The sequence below is a fragment of the Protopterus annectens genome, chromosome 6.part0 (assembly GCF_019279795.1).
Source record: "Protopterus annectens isolate FY-2018-M chromosome 6.part0, PAN1.0, whole genome shotgun sequence".
In the NCBI taxonomy this organism is placed as follows: Eukaryota; Metazoa; Chordata; order Ceratodontiformes; family Protopteridae; genus Protopterus; species Protopterus annectens.
In genome coordinates this window covers 1,809,993,184-1,810,012,428 of record NC_056737.1, presented here as the reverse complement: position 1 = coordinate 1,810,012,428, position 19,245 = coordinate 1,809,993,184, and the positions used below count along the sequence as shown (strand labels likewise).

The following is a 19,245-nucleotide window of genomic DNA, read 5'->3' as shown; positions in this document are numbered from 1 at the left end:
TATATATATATATATATATGACAAATATAGTTGTAGATACAGCTTAATTTTAACAGTCCTACACATCTATAAATGGTTATATATTTTATTTTTTATTATTCTGAGTTTCACTGCAAACACTGATGTTGCAGTCACACAAACAGAAAATTCACAGGAAATGTTGGGTCCCCATACCTAAGACTTCATGACTGCCTTTGCTTCTTTATTCCTCTAATTTAAGACAGTATGAGGCAACTGTAATGAGGGAGGAGAAAGGATGTGGAAATAAGTCACAGTGCTGATGAGAAAGTATGATAACCGGTTGTCATTTTTCACCAGATGTGACTTGTGCTTTCTGAGTTATCCACTTTCTCTGCCAAACAGCAGATGTGATCATGTTCATTATTAAGACCAGGAATGTGTGCGCCATGACACCAACTAGACCTCATTGTACTGCTGGCTATTAAAGTGCTGTGCAGTTTCTCCAGTCTGGAAGCTTCTGTATCCAGACCAACACATTTAATCCTCCTGTGGCATTTTGAATCTTCACCTTCTAATTTAGAGTTTGATGCAAACCAGTGTCATTGGTAGCCTTCAACTTCCTCAAAATGTAATCATCCTCTTATAAAGACACAGAAAGGTAGTTAAACAAAAAAAGATTCTACTGGCGTGTTTTGTTTGTGCTGGTTTCAGCCACTACAACTTTTAATTTATGAAGCAAAACCCAGTCCTCTGCACTAGCTGCAGGCATGGTTTGTCCTAAAAATGACGCTTTTTCATAACAAATATTCCACTTTGGGCATCTGAAAAGGTGGCACCCAACAATATAGTAGAGGTCATCACTGCTGCAATAGTCTAAGCTACATTGGGCCTACCCTTTTGATTATTCAGTTTTTCAAAGTTTAATGGCACCTTCCAAGAGCTCCAACTGTCAGGAGCTCCATAAAAAGACAAAGCACTAATTGAGAAGAGAGGCAACAGGCACGAAGGAACAATGCCAATAAACAAGACAACATAGTATAGATGAAGGCAGGCTACATCCACACCCTATCAACGTCAAAGGAAAAGGAGATAGGGGAGGCTAATGCAATAGTGATCTATTAAAACATCTACTGTTATGGTACGTTTGCTTACACAAATGTGCTATGTTCAATATACAGATCACTGCTGCAGTAGTATAAGCTATATGGATAGAGTGCCATAGCTTAGGAAAAAAAGCGGAGGAAACCAATAACAGATTCCTAGAACCCTTTGAGAATTGTCCTTGCAAAGCCTGTTCTGGAACTGGAGAAAGAATCCCATTTGTAGTGCTTTGTGAAACTATGCACAGAGGACCAAACTACTGCCTCTAAAGCCCACGCCTTTCCAGTGAGCCACCAAGAAGCAAAAGCCCTTGTGGAATGGGCCCTAATCCTGCCTGGAAGTGGTTTATTATGGTGAGTATAACAAAAGACGATAGAACAAGACAACCACCTAGAAAGTCTACTTTGATACAGTAGCCCTTCTCTCTTACCTTCACACAAGACAAACAGCTGATCAGCTTTCCTAAGGCTCACGTTTTGTCTAGGTAGCATCTGAGCAGCCTGTGGACATCCAGAGTGTGAAGAATCCTCTCTCTCTCGCTCTTATTCTTGGGCTCAGGAAGGAAGATCAGTTGAATAGCCTGGCTTAAAGTAAACTCAGAACACTTTAGGAATAAAAGATTAGTTCTTGTGAACAATGAGGTAGGGTTGACTCACCCTAAGTGCTTGTAACTCATACTCTCCTAGCAGATATGTTTAAAACAATTTTCCATGTTTAAAACATCAATTCAGACTGATGAATGGGTTCAAATAGATAAATAGTAAGTTTTTTAGGCACAAAGTTAGATCTCAAGGAGGAGCCACCTGTTTCCTAGGTGGGCAGATAAGCAAAACAACTTTCAAAAACTGTTTAACTGCATTATAGCTAGAAAGGGGGAAATCAATGGGTAGATATGCAGAAATGGCTGAGAAATGTTTCTTGCTAGAGGAAAGAGAAAGACCAGATGACAGTAACTCACACAATTAAGAAGCAGAGGCAGCCAGGCTTCAAGAAGGTCTTGGTTCTTGTACTGACAACTGAAACCTCTGCAGGTACGGCAGCTGCAAGGACTCAAACAGAACCAATATCAAAGAAAAAGTAAGACCAGCAAATGTAGCATCAAGGTAGCATTTAATCTGTTGGTAGTAAAAACTACATGTCAAAGAGATAAAGTGAATGCACACACAAACCGGTTTCGGCAAATGGTTACAGTGCCTTCCTCAGTGTAAAGATAATGAAATGTAGTATATTCCTTATATAACATTAATTCAATCAATCAGGACCATTAGTTATAAATGCTCATTAAGTCTAAGAGGGAATAATCCCCCAATTTTAATAATCCATTTCTTCTCTTTCTTGTTCAATATATCATGTCAGCTCATTTTATTGGGTCTAGGAGCTCTAATTTTGTCAATAATTATAAAGTGAAAAGAAGAACTTGAATGTGAAAGAGTATGTTTATACAATGCATTGGTCATTTTGCCATTTCTGATTTTGCTAAGATGAACATCCCCCACCCTGAATTTTACAGGACGTGAGATTTGTCCCACATAAAATGCTGAACAATGGCATGTGGTCAAATATATGACCCAGTCAGATTGGCAATTGGCATAAAATGATACATCAAAAACCTGGCTGGTGTTCTGACTGGAGAATGATTTGGATTTAACAAATCTGGGGCAATAGGAACAGTGTCTGAAGGGAAAACAACCCACTAATCTGTCCCCTAGAAGAGTTGTTTGTGACAATGGCATACCAGGCAGAGAATGCTTATAGTGATTAAAAAATGAACCTAAATTTTTACCTTTCTTAAAAGTAAAGGAACATCTGGTTGGTAAAATAGTAGAAAGCATTTGGTCAGCCAACAGCATATTCCAGTGACGATTAACACTTTGAATCAATTAATCAGTATTTCTGCCATATGTAGTAATGAAACAAATGGCAGAACATCATTGTTATGTTTGTCTTTATATTGGAGAAGTCCATTCTTGACCAAACCACCAACCGTATTGGATGCCCGGTATACATAACCAGCCCCATAGCCCCTAGCTTTGAATCTCATAATCAGATTGTGTTTGTAAGTATTGTAAGTTTCTGCTTCAGAGCAGATACATTTACCAAAACTGAGATTTCAGAATATTTTGACAAACATGAGGGGGATGAAAGCTGGTGGCGTGGAGGAGGGAATTGTACTGGGAAAATTTACAGTGAACCTGAGTGGAAAGAGTATTGTCAATATTTCTACTTATATTAACATCCAAAAAAATGATGTTAAGGTCATAATTAACCATAAATTCAATACCTCATCTATTTCCGTTGAAATAATCTACAAACTCATGTAGTTATTCAGCATCTGACCTCCACACCAACCAGCAATCATCCAAATAACTCCTCCAAATGTCTATTTCATCAAGGTAAAGATTATGTAACGGGTCATAAATAATCTGCTCTTCCACATAAGCCATGAATAAATCAGCATAAATTGGCGCAAAAGAAGCACCCATGGCTGTGCCCTTGCTCTGAAGGAAACATTCACCTTGACAGAAAAAGACGTTTTTGGTAAGAACATGTTCACAAAAGATAATACAAAAAGTGCTGAATCCAGGTTGGTAAAGTTCAGATTTGTATAACCAATGTTCAAGTGCATCTATACCAGCCCAATGTAGTATATTGGTATATAGTGCTTTAACATCCAGTGTGCAATCTTGGACCACAACAGCACCACCTTTGTCAGCCATTAATATGACTAGCTGATGGTTGTTGGCCAATCATGAGATCACCTCCATGTCTGCACTGGATATGTTGTTTGGTTTCACCCTGGTTTCCTTGGCATGAAAGTGTAGATCTTTAAGTATTGATTTCTGGAATAAAGAGACAGTGTGATGCATAGGTGGCATGAAAGTCGAGCTATGATATCTAAATTCCTGTTGCACATTGGTAGTTTCTTTATCCTGAAAAAATATTTTTAAATTCAAATTCCTACAAAATCTCAACACATCATCTACAAAACTGTCCTCGGACACAAAGAAACCAGGGATGAATGAAAGACCTTTATACTGAGTATTTTAATCTCAGCTTCAGTTAGGGTACAAGAAGAAATATTAAATACATTCATTGTTTTATGGTGATCATTCTCAACAATGTCTGCATGTCATCTACCCTGTTGATGTTTCCTCCCTCCCCTTCTGCGTTTGGTCCTAAAGGGACACTGGTGTTGGTACATTTGTGAGCTGGTGAGCCTGTAGGACCAGAGATATCTGGTTCGTAACTGGAGGTGGAATCTTCCCCAGAAGTATCAGGACCAGAAACTGATGCTTTTTAAGGATAGAACGTGGCTGTTTTCTCTTGGCCAGGTTTTTAGGTTGCTGTACAAAACAAACCCTCTTTGTATTGTCCTGATTGAAGGGGTCACCCCTTTCATAGTTGGCCAGGTCTCTGAGGAATTTCTTCCTCTTCCTTTCCTTTAGCTGTTCCTCAACTTTCAATAAATCAGTACTTAATGCTTTAAAGCAAGAAGTGTATTCAGGTTGGCCCTCGAATCTAGTAAGTTCTGCCCCTACCTTTGTGACATTGGTGATTTCTGAATCAATAGTCCGTTCAAAATGTGAAGTTAAAATCTGAACAAATTCCATGGTGGCTTTATGTTGGGCATCAGCCCATGCGTTGAGTAGTATGTCATCAGGGTTACTTACTAAGGGTTGTGTATGGATCCTAAGGCCTCTGAGGGTACTATTCTTAGCCATATAGGCCTTAAAAAGTTTGTAATGCCAAACATTGCTACGCAATGCCCGCATCTCTTTATTCAGTTTGGAAAATAATACCTCACAGCTGTCCTCAGTGGGTAAAGAGAATGCTCCTAATTCCCCTGAATTTCCTGGACAGAGGCCAGATATGGTCAGGTCATCACGATCAGAAGCTAAGCCTCGTAAAAGCTGAGAAATTTCCATTTCTGCTGAAAACCAAAAGAACTATGAGGCACACAAGGAAAAAATAAAAAATAAGAATGTGACCAATACTGAGTTTGGCACTGAAATGCCTGTCACACTAACCAAAACAAATCTGTAAGATCAGGCAAATGCTCAAGAATGAATAAATGACAAAAAAATGACATCAAATCACAGGAGAAAGACAATATCAGCCAAAGGCCGATTAAGAATACCACCACATACATAGATCAGGATGTCATGATACCATTGATGCAATAATCAATGCTTGCCATATCGGTAATTAACAATTTAGTGCTGCTGAAGAAGGTTAGACAATAACAGCCTATAGTAAAACTACGCTGTGTATACCTCATATATAGCAGAGTCTGATCCTGCCTGTAATTCGAAATATAAAATAAAAATTGTTTATCAAAGTCACTGTATAATCACAAAGTCACAATGATTACCAGTTTGACAGTACAAAGAAAGGTTAGATCATGCCAGCCTATAGTGAAACTACGCTCTGTCTATACCACTTATAAAGCTGGGTTTGAACCAGCCTGTATTGCCAAATGAAAATTAGTTGGCAAAATGTCAGTATGATCACAAGATCACTGTGTGCCAAATGTTCATGGGCAGTCAGCAAATTGGAAAAAACTAAATAGAAACATAGCCAATTTATGGGGAATAAGAACAATCAATACCCCAAAGGGACAGCAATACCAAGTGCTACCACTAATATAAATATTACAAAACCCTTGGTTTTATTTTTTCCTTTGATCTTGTACGGACACCAACTAGAAAATCTCTTCCACTTGCACATATACGACTTCCTAATGTATGTGTGTGTGTGTGTGTGTGTGTGTGTGTGTGTGTGTGTGTGTGTGTGTGTGTGTGTGTGTATTAGGACCTGTTGTGCACATCCTTAAAGGTGCCTAAAATGTATCAACATTCTATCACCCATGCAGTTATAGTTGAAGAGTTTTCATGTTGGGGATGGGTGCATCAAATAACTCCAGTCTTGTGTGAGCAAATCCAGTCTGTGGGGAAACTTGTAGTAACTGTATTTGGCAGGACTGAAAGGAAGGGAGAAAACATAACCATAGCTGTTTTTCTCTATGTTGCAGTATTCTTCACATATGGGAAATCCTCTGCCCAAGCAACCAGACATCTGGCCAGCACACAGTGGCTTTTAGCTATTGCAGGTACGTGGGACATCACACGTATGGCATGGAAAATGTCAGGCATAAAAGGACGTCCACACATACAATCCTCAGAATGGAAATGCCCCAGGAGTAACACCAGTGCAAGGAAAGAAAATCTGCCATCCAAGGAAAAAAAAACAAGGTATGGGGGAAGGAGGGAGGGCTAGAATACTGCAACACAGAGGAGGACATCTATGGTTATGGTAAGATTTTACACAACTATTCTATGTCCTTATATTCAATGTTGCAGTATTCTTTACATATGGGAGAACACCAGAGCTTAGTAAGAACCCTGGGAGGAGGAAGGAACAGATGGGCTTTCTACAAAGCCATGAAGAATGCCACTATCAGAGCCAGCCCTGGATCTAAAAATACTATCCAGCTTGCAAGGCTTGTTGAAAGTACGAATAGAAGACCATGTGGCAGCCTCTAAAATGGTGTTAATATCCAAACATTTAAAGAATGCACCTGAGGAAGCCACAGACATAGTAGAGTCAGCCTTAAGAGGAACAGGAAGACTCTTGCCATGAAACACATTAAACAAAATTGCCTTAGAAATCCAAGAGGAAATTGCCTGTTTGGAAACGAACAAATCTAGAGCACTGGGATGAAAAGAAATAGCTGATCAGACTTTCTGATAGCCTTAGTTTTATCCAAATAAAATCAGAGTTGTCTACGCAGATCCAAGGTACAATCCTCTCATTGGAGGATTGGGGATAAGGAAAGAAAGTAGGCAATTGAATAGATTCATCAAGAGACAACACCTACAAGGCAATCTCGGACCATGCCATATCCGCAAGTCTAACTCCTCACACATTGCCCACTCGAAAGGCCTGAATCTAATATGCAGCATCAACAAAACCTGTCTCAGAGGCGACCCTATGTCTGGAATAGACTTCCCAAAAACGTCAGAGTACCTCTCTGACCCTCTTCAAGCTCAACCTTGATGAGTGGATGTCAAACCACAAATTTGTCCTAGGGTTTCCACCGGTGTCCCTCATTGACAGGGGTTACAGGTGCTCAACAGAGGTTTCTTTTTGGGGATAAACTCTTGGCTAGGCTTGTAAGAGCCCCATGGCCATTATAACCTAGTAGCCTGCTATGATACTATGAACTCATATACCACCTTGTGCATTAAAGAAGGATTAGTACATGCAGACACCCCATCCGTATGAAAAACAAGAAAAGGTGGAGAAGCCATGAAGGCTTGAATCTCAGAAACTCCCCTAGCAGAGATCAAAGCTAGCAGAACTGTTTTCCAGGTACAAAAGTTTAAGGAAGCTGAAGCTACAGGTTCAAAGGGGCTACAGTTAGCTTCTCTAATACACAATTTAAATCCCAAGGAGAAGGAACTGGTTTTCTGGGAGGTTTAATGTGAAGGATGCCTGAGAAAAAGTTTTACTTCCAATTTGGAAGCCAAAGGTGGAGTCAATGGCAGACAGGCAGAAATGGCTGACAAGTGAACTTGCACTGAAGAATAACCAGACCACTCTTAAGGAACTCACTCAAGTAAGAAAGAACCACTGGAACATCCACTGAAGATGGATCCAGATTATCTGGGAGACACCAAGTAGAAAATCTCTTCCATTTGGATAAGTACAACTTTCTAGTACTGCATTTTCTGACCTCCTGCAGAACCCTAAGCACATCCTCAGAAAAAAGTGTTTAAAAGGAATCAGAAGTTTATCACCCACAGAGTCTGTTGTAAAGCGGACAGATGTGGATGAAGTAGAGAGCCCTTGTCCTGTGTGAGAAGGTCCACTCTGTGAGGTAACTTGTGATGATTGCCCTTGGCTAAATGCAGAAGAAGAGGGACACCAGCAAGATTTTTGGCTTGTTCTGCTGAATTTTAAGCAGAATGTCTTGAATGAGAGGAAAGGTGGGGGGTGCATAGAGAAACATTCCCTTCCATGAGAAAGATATGGCATCCACCTTCCAAGCCAGATGATCTGGGCCTCTGGCACAAAAAAAGAGGAAGCTGTCTATTCAGAGGGGAGGGAAAAAGATCCACTTGAGGAGTTCCCCACTGATGGACTAAGTACAGAAACGCATCCCTGTGAAACATCCATTTGTGGGATTGAGTCATGGACCTGCTTAGAGCATCTGCCACAAGGTTTTGAGTGGATGGGATATAAATTGCTTGAAGAGTCACATTGTACTGAATGGCCAAGTCCCATGCCATGACAGCTAACCTACAAAGAAGATAAGACTTTGCCCCCCTCACTCACATACCAAAGGACTGTGGTGGTGTCCATAAACACTTTAGGGCCTGGATGAAAGAGGGGATGGAAAGCCTGAACAGCAAGAATGACGGCCTGATTCCTTTTAAACACTTTTTTCTGAGGATGTGCTTAGGGTTCTGCAGGAGGTCAGAAAACGCAGTACTAGAAAGTTGTACTTTGTATACCAAAGGCAAGCGTCCAGTCTGGTGGACCCCAGCCATAAACAAACTCTACAACAAAAGGAGGAAGCTACTACAAAAATGAGCAAAACTTCCAAAAAAGGTAAGACCTTGATCACTTCACTATAAAAAAAAAAACTAGCTCTCATCAAAAATCCCAAGCAAAGCAAGACTCGAAAAAAAGACTAGCAAGAGACTCAAAAAGATAAATTTAGAGGCCTTAGTTAGCTATGAGGAAAACAGAAGAAAGGAAAACTCCCAACCATACTCAGAACAGTCCCAACAGAGGTTTGTGAAAGACTGAGTCCACACAGACATTGCCAACATACTGGCGAGCAGGTTCTCCCCAAGGTTCATGCAAACCTCCCCTCCCCCAAAAGGAGATACCAAAATCTCCCAAAGGAGAGATATCTACCAAAGTAAGGTGCAGCCCCCTCTCATCTCTCTCATGAAGTGAAAACTGCTCTCCATGGTGTCCCCACATGTGTGGTCCCGATGGTGTCGGCTGTGTTAACCACACCGAACTCACCACAGCTTAAAAATCAAGCTGCGACAGCTGTTTAACCAAGTCTTACCTCTGACTCGTGCAAGGGGTGGCGCACTGCAACTGTGGTCAATTACCACAAAAGCGATTGCTCTGGAGACCAAAGCCATACGGCCCAGTAGCTTGATCTGCAAAGCCATGGAGAGATCATAAGAGGATCATAATGAACCTCATAAGGGAAACATAGGACTTTTGATCCAACCCAGATGGGCTTTTAGAAAACTTTGTCGGCCATTGATGACCACAAACTTGGTTGACTTTTGAAACAGTCACAAAGCCATTGATAGAGCAGCAAGGCACGTATCACTTCTTGCTAAGGCCGATCTGGCTAAGGCCTTGATACAGCTATCATTGTATCATTGAAAAACTCATGTAGCTTAAATGTTAGCACATGACAAACAGGATGGGTTTGCAAACTGGCTAGTAGAACAGACAGGGTGTTGTTGAGAATCAGATGTCAGACTCAAACCTTAGCATCTACACAAGGACGGGCAAGCAGGGCTCCTCTCTTGTTTAGCATCTACTTTTCAAGGCAAAAACAAGCACGGGAGGTTATGGACAAAACAGTTCTGAGATGACAAATAACTAGGCGCTTCCTCAAACAGCACATGGATAACTGAAAGGGTCCAGAAAGGTCTCACAGGGAGCCATGGCCTCAGTTGATCATAGCCATGGCCTAAAAGTCCCTAGCCCTCATTTCTTTGATGCTGTTGTGCTCTTTCTTTTGTGAAAAGAGGCCAGAGACCCTACACCTTCTTTGTGTAAAAATTGCCCCCCAACTTATGTCTGAGGCATCTGTGAACAACACTTGAGTTGGCTGGGGCAAATGAAGAGGAAGGCCTTGATTCAGAGAAAACTGCTGAATCCACCAAAGGAGCATGGGAAACAAGGGAGCACAAACACCAGACGTTGAGCATGCTGCATCCAAACAGATTTTAGATATCACTGAAATTTCCTCGTGGAGTTTTGCAAGGGGCAGCAAAGATATTGCAGATGCCGTAAACCCTAGAAGTCTCAGAAACTCCCTGGCTTTAATTGATGAAAGAGGCAGATGGCTGCAGAAGAAGGAAGTGAGAGAATCTTTTCTGGTGGAAGAAAAGACATCATGAGATCTGTTCTTAGTCTGCACACTAGGAAGATGTGGTCTTCAGAAGGGGAAAGAATTTTTTTTTTTTTTTTAATTTATGGTGAACCCAAAGATTTGCAGGAGAGAAATGGCAAACTGCAGATTTTGCATCAACTGTTCTGAGAGAGAAGCCAGAAAAAGAAGATTGTCCAGGTATGGATATACCTGAATTCCCCTAATCCTGAGAAAAACAATTACAGTGGGGAAGAACTTTGTGAATACCCTTGGGGCAGTGGAAAGACCAAAGGGTAAGGCAAAGAACTGAAAGTGCAAAGAAGCCACAGAGAAATGTAAACATTTCCTGTAAAGAGGATGAATAGGTATGTGAAGGTAGGCATCCTTGACATCCTGATAAGCCATGTAAGCCTGAGGATGAATCAAAGGAAACAAAGTCTGCAAAGACAGCATGCAGAAAGTTGGTACTTTTAGAAAAGTGTTTAAATGATATAGGTCCAGCATTGTTCTCCAAGGACCGTCTTTTCTGGGGACAAGAAACATTCTTGAGTAAAATCCCCTGCTTCTTTGGTCCTGAGGCACATGCTGAATTTGTACCTTGAGAAAGTAATTCCCTTAGAACCTGTGGAAACAAATCCAACTGTAGGGAGTTAAGAAACACCCAAGAAAGGATGAAAATTTTTCCAAGTCATGAAATATCTGTCTTGGGTAACAGAAAGAAGCCAGGAATCCTGAGTTATAATTGCCCAAGCTGGAAGCTGGAGGGATAAATGAAGAGAAAGAGGAGCAAGATTTGGAAGCACTGCTAGTGAAAGACTACCTGGCTGGAAAGGGCTGCTGAGTTGAGGGACCCGAAACAGTAGTCAGGCTGTAGAGGTTTTCTAGTAGTCTTCTTAGATCTAGAAGATGAAGAAGCAGAAGTAGATGATGGTCGTGTCCGTCTCATAATAAAAGAAATCTTAGAAGGAACATTTCTGTGGAATTTTGGGACAGGAGACACAAAAATATGCATCAAGTTCCTTTCCCTTTTCTGGTAAGGATTAAAATCTGCAGCACCAGATTGATGGTATCCATAGGTGCATCCATCAGTTTTGCTTTGATGTTATCTGGCAATAGTTGAAGCCTCAAGCAAGAATACCTTCTAAGGACAGAGCCACAAGCAACTGCTCTAGATGTTGCTTCTGCTAGATCATGACTACATTTAATGGAGTGCCTAGCCACTTGAGAAGAAGCTGCTAAAAAGGACATAACCTGATTTTTTGATCAGAGTCTGGAAGCTGTGAATGAGCTTGAGGCCTGTGTGAAAGAAGGGCCAAGTTGTACCTTGACATGTGTGTTTGATAGTTTGTAGTGCTAACAGCCCAAGTGGCAGAAATGAATACCTTCTTACCTAGTCTTTCCATTATATTACTCTCCTTATCCGAAGGAAGAATCTTGGAAACCTAGAGGATTGGTCAGAAGCAATAAATACCACAAGCTGTATCAGCTGAAGGACATTTATAAAGGAATCTGTAGTCGTTAGGCATCTTGTAAAACCTGTCAGGCCTTTTAAGGAACATGAGCCTGTGAATCTGGGGTCTCAGAAGCAGAGGAGAAAGCACTCAAAAATGCTAGCAAAACAGGTAGCACAGTAGAAGAAGGAGATTCCATTTGTAAAAGGTCATACTTTTACACCTCAGAGACCTAAGAGCAGTCCCATTTAAACAGTTTTCTCATTTTGCTAATGGTCCCCCCAAAAGAAATCTCTTCCACCTGAGAATCTGCACAATTGGATTCCTCCTCTGGGGAAACATATTCTAAAGGGGATGTAATTTGTGTAAAGTGAGTCAAGGAATCCTCATCAGATAAAGAGTCATCATCAGAGAACTCTTGTTCCCTAACCCTCCTAACAGAAGTAAAAGAGGGAACAGAAACAGCAGTGGAAGGCTTATAAGTCATCAAAGCCTTAATCAATCCCTGAGAGAATGTATCCCAGTTAGTCTGTGGAGAAGTAGGGACCAGAGAATTTTTTTTTTTTTTTTTTCTTAATGTGCATTTCTGCATGACGATCAGTAGAAGAACCCAACATATGCCTGGCTTCAATGATCGACACCGGGATCTGTTCCCTAGCTGGAATAAGAGGTATGTCCCTGGACCCTTCTAGCACTATAAGCCATGGTTCCTCTTGTCCATCTGAAAGGGACATCTGCGCTACCTCCTAGGACATGCCTAAGTCAGATTTTTTAACAGCTTCTGAGGTGGTATCTGCCGAAGAACTAGACCCAACCTCCAAACATAACCCCGGGTCTTCACTAAACTCAAGGGATACATCGGCGGACAGAAGCGCAGCAGAAGAGGATTCAGGCCTATGCTTACTGACCTTCCTCTTCAACAATGGCTCAGCTGAAGGACCCACAGAACCCTCCATAACATCCTTAGCTAATTTTTTTAGTTGTCAATTATCTAAGCAAAATATTCAAAGCCAAAAGTCGACTTCGCAATGTCTTTGGGACAAAAGCCTGACAAATGGAGCAAGAACAATGGTCATGATTCAGGCCTAGACAAAGATTGTGGCTATCCTTATGTGGAATTTGTCTTCCACACCTACACTTGCCCTTCCTGGATGACATGAACTAAATAAAGAAGGCAGTAGCAATGAAAAATTCCCAACAAGGCACTTACCTGAAAGCTGTCAGCAACCAATGGAATCAGGCAGCAGACCGACATACGAGTCAAGCATTCCAAATGGTGGTAGAAAAGTTCTGAGGATTGTACATGCAGACATTTTTTATGGCTGATGTTTGCCAGGCCATACGTGTGATGTCCCATGTACCTGCAGTAGCTAAAAGGTGTTGTATGCTGGCCGGACATTGGGTCACTTGGGCGGAGGATCTCCCATATGTAAAGAATACTGCAACAAGGATATCCACTATTGCCTGGGTCAAAATGGGACCACCAACACAATGACAGGAGAGTCCTTTAAAAGAATCCTGGATATCAGTGGAAAGCCATACAGGAGCATTCCCATTACATGGAAATGAGACGGCATCTGTCTTCCAGGCCTGTTTACAAGGTGCCCTGGAGTAGAATTTTTTTTAGTTGTCTGTTCTAAGAGGAGGCAGCCAGATCTACGTTAGGTGTTTCCCACATTTACATCAATTCTTGGAAGACCCTAAAATAAAGTTTCCATTCATCTGTCTGTCCTGGTCCTCCTTACCTTGTTGTTTGTAATCTTTTGCTCTGATGTGCTATATGAAGTCTAAAGAGATAAACTGAGCAGAGTTACTATCTCCCTGGTATCGCAGCAACTCTTCGAAGAGGGCACAATCTGGTACTACACTGTTTATGAACTGCATCACTGTGGTATTGTCTGTGTAAACTAGTGAGAAAATGGAGACATTTATATGCTTGTCTGTCTTGATGGTTCCATAGAACTTGCACTTTTATCAATTTTGAAACTGCATCCCACACAAAGTTTGATACATCTGTAGTGACGTGGGGTGGGAGGTCAGAAGGGAGAATAGGAGACCTAGAGTGCAAGAGATCTGGTCTACCCATCACAGAGTCTCACTCTCTCTTTGCAAACCTCAGAACTGGGATCTGAACGAACAAAGGTGTAGATGCTGAATCCAGACTTAAGTATCTCTGTATTTTTCTCATGTGGAGTCTGGCCAGGGTAGCATGAGACTCACTAGTGTCATGTACTCCAAAATCCTGACAAATTCCCTCATTTATGACACTTTGCTGGGAGAAGTCAGCTAAGAACTGCTGAAACATTTCTGCTTTGTTTGGAGGAGGGATTCTTCCCATGGCAGCATCTAACAGACATCCCAGGAATACAGTTCTGTGAGAAGGGAAAAGAGAAGATTTCTGAAAGCTGACTTGGAAACCCAGACTGAACAGAAGATTCTAAACAGCAGCTAAAGACTCTTGACAGATGAAAAAAAAAAGTCTGCAAAACTAAGACAATCATCCAGATATTATTTATTTACATTTGTTGACCGGGAAAATCTGACTGGACACAGGTCCATTTTCAGCGGAGGCCCGGGGAGAAAAGCTCCACAATAAAAACAACAACTAAAAACAATTAATTACAAGTTACAAGAAGTATAGGTAGGTTTTGTTTAACAATAGTAGTAAACAGTTATAGTTCAAAATGAAATTAAGTATTTAGTTAAATGGTACAACACTTATATCACTGGTGCCATTAAGACTAGCAAGTATTTTAATACCTGAGCTAGTAGACATTACCCTTGAATACAGTGGCTAAGATTACAGCTGAGATATAAGGTTTACAAGCAATGTATTTGGCTGCAATCTGAGGTAGTTAGAGGGGTGGAAGAAAGGGATTAGAGAGGCTGGGGTAGAGATGTTAGAGAGGTTAGTTACAGGGACATGTCCAGTGCTCTTTTAGATGATATTTTAGAGCAGCTTTGAAGTTAGTGCATGATGAGACAGATGTTATACTGTGAGGAAGAGTATTCCATAATTTTGCTATGGAGTTGGGGAAGCGAGCTTCTCCAGCAGAGTTCCTGGTTTTAGTTACCTGCAATTGATTTTTGCTGCTGGAGCATAGTGGTCTGGTGGTAGGACAGGGTTGGAGTAGAGTTTGGATTTTGAGATATGGAAAGACATTCATGCATTGAAGCCTGCAATAAGTAACGACTAGAGTGAGACAGTTTGTGAATACTCTTGGTGCAGTGGAAAGTCCAAAGGTAACACAGGGAACACAGCAAATCTTAAAAAATGCTTGAACCGTTCACCAGTGGGAATGCAATGGTAGGTATCCTATAAATCTAACTTTACAGGGGGATAGAGGTACAAGGGACTGAACAGATAACAATTTTAAACTTCGGAATCTTAACAAAAAACTTAGAAAGGAAAAACAGTACCAGCCTCAAGGATCTTTCCCTTTTTGGTACCAGAAAAGTCCTTGAATAAAAGGCTTTGGCCAAGTTTCAGTGAGGCACCAGTTCCATCACTCCTTGTGCCAACATCTGGTGCCAAATGGTAGGAAAGTGAAAGCGAGAGAAACTTTTTTCACAGGGCAAGGAGAAATCCCATGGAAAATAGGGTCAAAGGGATTCCCATTGCCAAGTGTATCCCTTCTGGAGTACATTTAACACCAATCTGTATAAAACAATTTAATGCCACAAAAGGAAGTTAGAGCCTCAGAAAAATGAAGAGGTTGCCAGAGTGGGACTTACAGACTTGTCCTTGACTTTTTAAGTCTGTTTGCCATTGCTTTAAAAATAGTAATTGGCTCCTTGATGTTTAAAATACTTAATGAAAACAAGGGCTGGGGAGGAAGAGAATTTTTTTTACTAGTTATGAAAAAAGGAGGGTTGAAAAAAATCTGAGTAATTCCTTGCATCAATGTTTACCCTTCATTACACTTCTTTAGCACATCAGCTGCTGAAGGGCCAAACAGAATTTTCTTATAGAAGGAACAATTTAACATTTCAATCTTTCCATCTCTAGGAAGGTTTTGAGTATGAAGTCAAGTTAATATTCTCAATACTGATACAGAAGCACCAGCTCTGGAGGAAGAATAATCATCATCAACACACTTTTAAATGCACTTAGCAACTTGAAAAGCAACTGTTACACAGGCTTTCTTAGATTTTTTTCCTCAGTAGAAGGAAAGTTACCTCCTGCATCTTCCCAAACTGTAAAAGTGAAAACTTTAGCGTACGAGCATGTCAATTTAAAATGCTGAATGCTAAGGTGCTCAAGGAATACATTTTCTTCTCCAACTAATCCAATGCTTTTTACACTGCTCTCTGAAGGAATGGTGCAAGCAGCAGTAATTTAACAGCAGCAGCAGCAGTTTTAGAAAAAGACATCACTGCTGGTTCTACATTCATATTAGAAAACAAATACGAGTCTGAGGTGCTCTGCATAACCTGTCAGACTTCCTAGGGGTAAGTACATTGACTACCAGTAAGCTAGACGCACTGAGGAAAATATTCTCCAAAAGCAGGGAACACAGGGAATAGCTGCAGATTTAGCCACATCTCACTGTAACAAATCATAATACATTTTCTGTGCCATAGGAATTTCATTCTACTCCCACTGGAAAAAAACTCATTTTAGATAAAATCTCAGAAAAAGGTAAATATTCAGCAGGGAAAATCTGAAACTATGCTTTCCAATGTTCAGAATATAGAAAGATGAAAAGAGAGGAGGCTTCAAGAAGAGATTCAATCGTGAATAGGAAAAAACAAAGTGACTGACAAGCCAAGAAGGGAAGAATATGTACAACCGACAGTGAAGCATACAAAGGAACATTCTGAAGCAAAATGACAAGAATGGAGCAAGTAGTCAAGTTCAGACAGTCTGATAGATTTAGCAGAACTACAGAAAACTGCACCAGTCTTGGGAGAATGTGGATTTTAAACATAATTAAATTTAAAATATTTGCATGGAGCATAATGCATGCCTTTATTTTGGTCACATGAAGAACTCTATACTTGATGTGGAATATCTAATGAACAATTCGACACGCACATGTTGAAATAAAGATGACAGTCCAACAAACCCCAGTGTTTCTGAATCATGTCTAGCTCTTTGTATCATTTCACAGTAAACAACAAAAGTACAGCTGCAAGTCTATCTAAGCTCTGCATTATGGCAAATTTATGCATGGTTTGTGAAAACTAACAGCAGATATTGTCAAATCTTAGAAGGCTGTGTGACAAGACCAGAAAAAAATGTTGCAGTTTATCTGCCTACACTGACTTGGCCATCTAAATGTCCAAAGTAATATGCCAAAGGTGTGCCAACCTCACGGATGTGTACTTTTTCACTATGTAAGCAAATTCTTGAACAAGAAATAAGAACCCCATTAAGAAAAAATTGCTACTTTTCACCCCCAACAAATCTATACCTACCCACCTATCCTTTTCAATCTCTTCCAAAAATGGTACCATCATATCTCCCTCTGACAATACCAAACTCTTCGGTGTAGAAATTTACAATAACCTACGCTTCGATGTCCATATCTCACAAACCATAAAAAAGGACCACAAAAAAATGGGAACCCTATATAGGCATAAACAATTCCTCTCAGAACAGGCACAGATCACTCTAGCCCAAACTCATCTTCTCTCCACTCTAATGTATGCCGTGCCAATTCTTACCAAAGTCAGAAAACTTGATCTCACCAGACTTAAATCATGCTACAATAAAATTGCCAAGTTTGCTAACAACTCCACCTTCAGAACCCATCACTGTCGATCTCTAAGGGAACTACAATGGTTAGAACGTCCCCAGCTACTTAATTACCACCAGCTAGTCATTGCCTCTAATATTGCTAGACATCCTGAAAAAAACAGCACTAAGCCAGTTACTTTCTCCATACAGAACCAATCGTCCTCTCAGATCCACTGAGAAATCCCTCCTCTGCATCTCTAAAGCTAACAACTCAGGGAAAGCTCTTTTTTCTCATGCCATAGCTAGATCCTGGAATAACCTCCCCCCTTCTCTGACCGCTGCCCCCACCAACACACATTTCAAAAATGCTCTCAAATCACATCTTATGAATATGGCTATGCCCATGCATCACATGAATCTCACAATCTCAGCACACTTTATATACCTACCTTCCTTCCTACTATTTCTACTGTATATGTTTCAGTTAGGTATCTTACTGTCAACTTGAAATTGTATAATATGTCATGTCTAATCATATGATTTTTTTTATTCTTTTATCCTATGTCACTAATCCAATGTTAAAGCTTTGATGTATGAGATTATCTTTGTAAATGTACTCACTTACTGCTGATGTATTGTTTTATTGTTTAGACAGGATTGTATGAGACTTTTTATGTCTGTACTTACCTCAGTTATCACTGTTATATTATTGTTTGTATTACCATGTTGATGTTAATCTAATTGTGGAGCATTTCTCCCTGGGCCTCCGCTGTAAATGGACCTGTGTCCAGTCAGACTATCCCGGTAAACAAATGTAAAATAAAATAAATAAACTTTAAAGAACTAATGAATTCTAAAATTGTTAGACATGCTTAAACCAAAAAGACCAAGAAATGTAAGCTTTCATTGCTTCTGAACAGGTTTACCTGAAGCAGCCTTTCTGCAGTATCTGTTGATTGCATATCTACTAGAACCTTCTCTCCATCTGGTAAGAATACATCAAATCCAACCAGCTTTTTGGGAACAAGGAATGTCTCCTGTAAAAAGAAAAAAGGTATACATGGAAAGTTATAAAAAGTGAAATACTTTCTGGAAGCATTAATTCATTTTATGAAAGATGCTTAAAGTTGAAACATGGAATATTTAACAGAATTATGCTCAAAATGTTGTAAACTCAAGCTACAAGAATGGGATACTCTCAATAAGCATGCATTGGACAACCACATTTTAGAAAAGGCTTAATATGTCTGTGCTTATCAGATACTCTATAATTATATCAAACAATTTTGAAAAGTAGTTCTTTTGATACAGACTACTAAATGTGAACAGTTTTCATAATGCATGTCAAAGTTAGCAACCCAAATCCTAAAATTACTACTCCACTTCTTACACACAAAAAAGTTAACTTAATAAACTGGCAATGCTGAATTGCTGAATATTAAGCTTTCACCAATATGTGATACCAGCCAGATAAAGTAAACCACATACTCTCTTAGTGCCTTAGATCCACTGCAGCCTAAACTGATGACATGCTTCCGGAAGTCAGTCTCCCCTTTGGTACAATATTGTGGCAGAGAGATTTTCAGTCAAAGAGGAGCAGTGGGGCACCCTCTGTAAGAAAAAAAAGCCAGCTTTCAAAATCAGAGCTCTCTTTATGAAATGGTGCAGTTAAATGCATGAATGATGTATCTACCCTTTAACAATGAATTATACTTCCTAAAGGATGTGGCCTTCCAGTTTTATCTGTTGGAAGTATATATATTGTGCCTCAATTCCATGTATGGCTTCAATATTCAGTAAACTAGCTTTCTTAAAAAAAAAAAATCACTATATCTAAACTAGCTGATCACATGTGACATTACATGCCTCTAGCTTTAAATTAAATGGAAAGCATGTAACATGAAGGCAAATAA

General features: G+C 40.1%; 1 protein-coding gene across 1 annotated transcript in view; it reads right to left on the bottom strand.

Annotated features, from left to right (window-relative positions):
• SNX31 (sorting nexin 31) overlaps positions 1-19,245 on the bottom strand; it is a 553,376-nt gene that overhangs the window by 479,087 nt on the left and 55,044 nt on the right. The window contains exon 3 of the mRNA XM_044073704.1: positions 18,259-18,369. Coding sequence (XP_043929639.1) covers positions 18,259-18,369 — 111 coding nt within the window. The remainder of the gene's footprint in view (positions 1-18,258; positions 18,370-19,245) is intronic.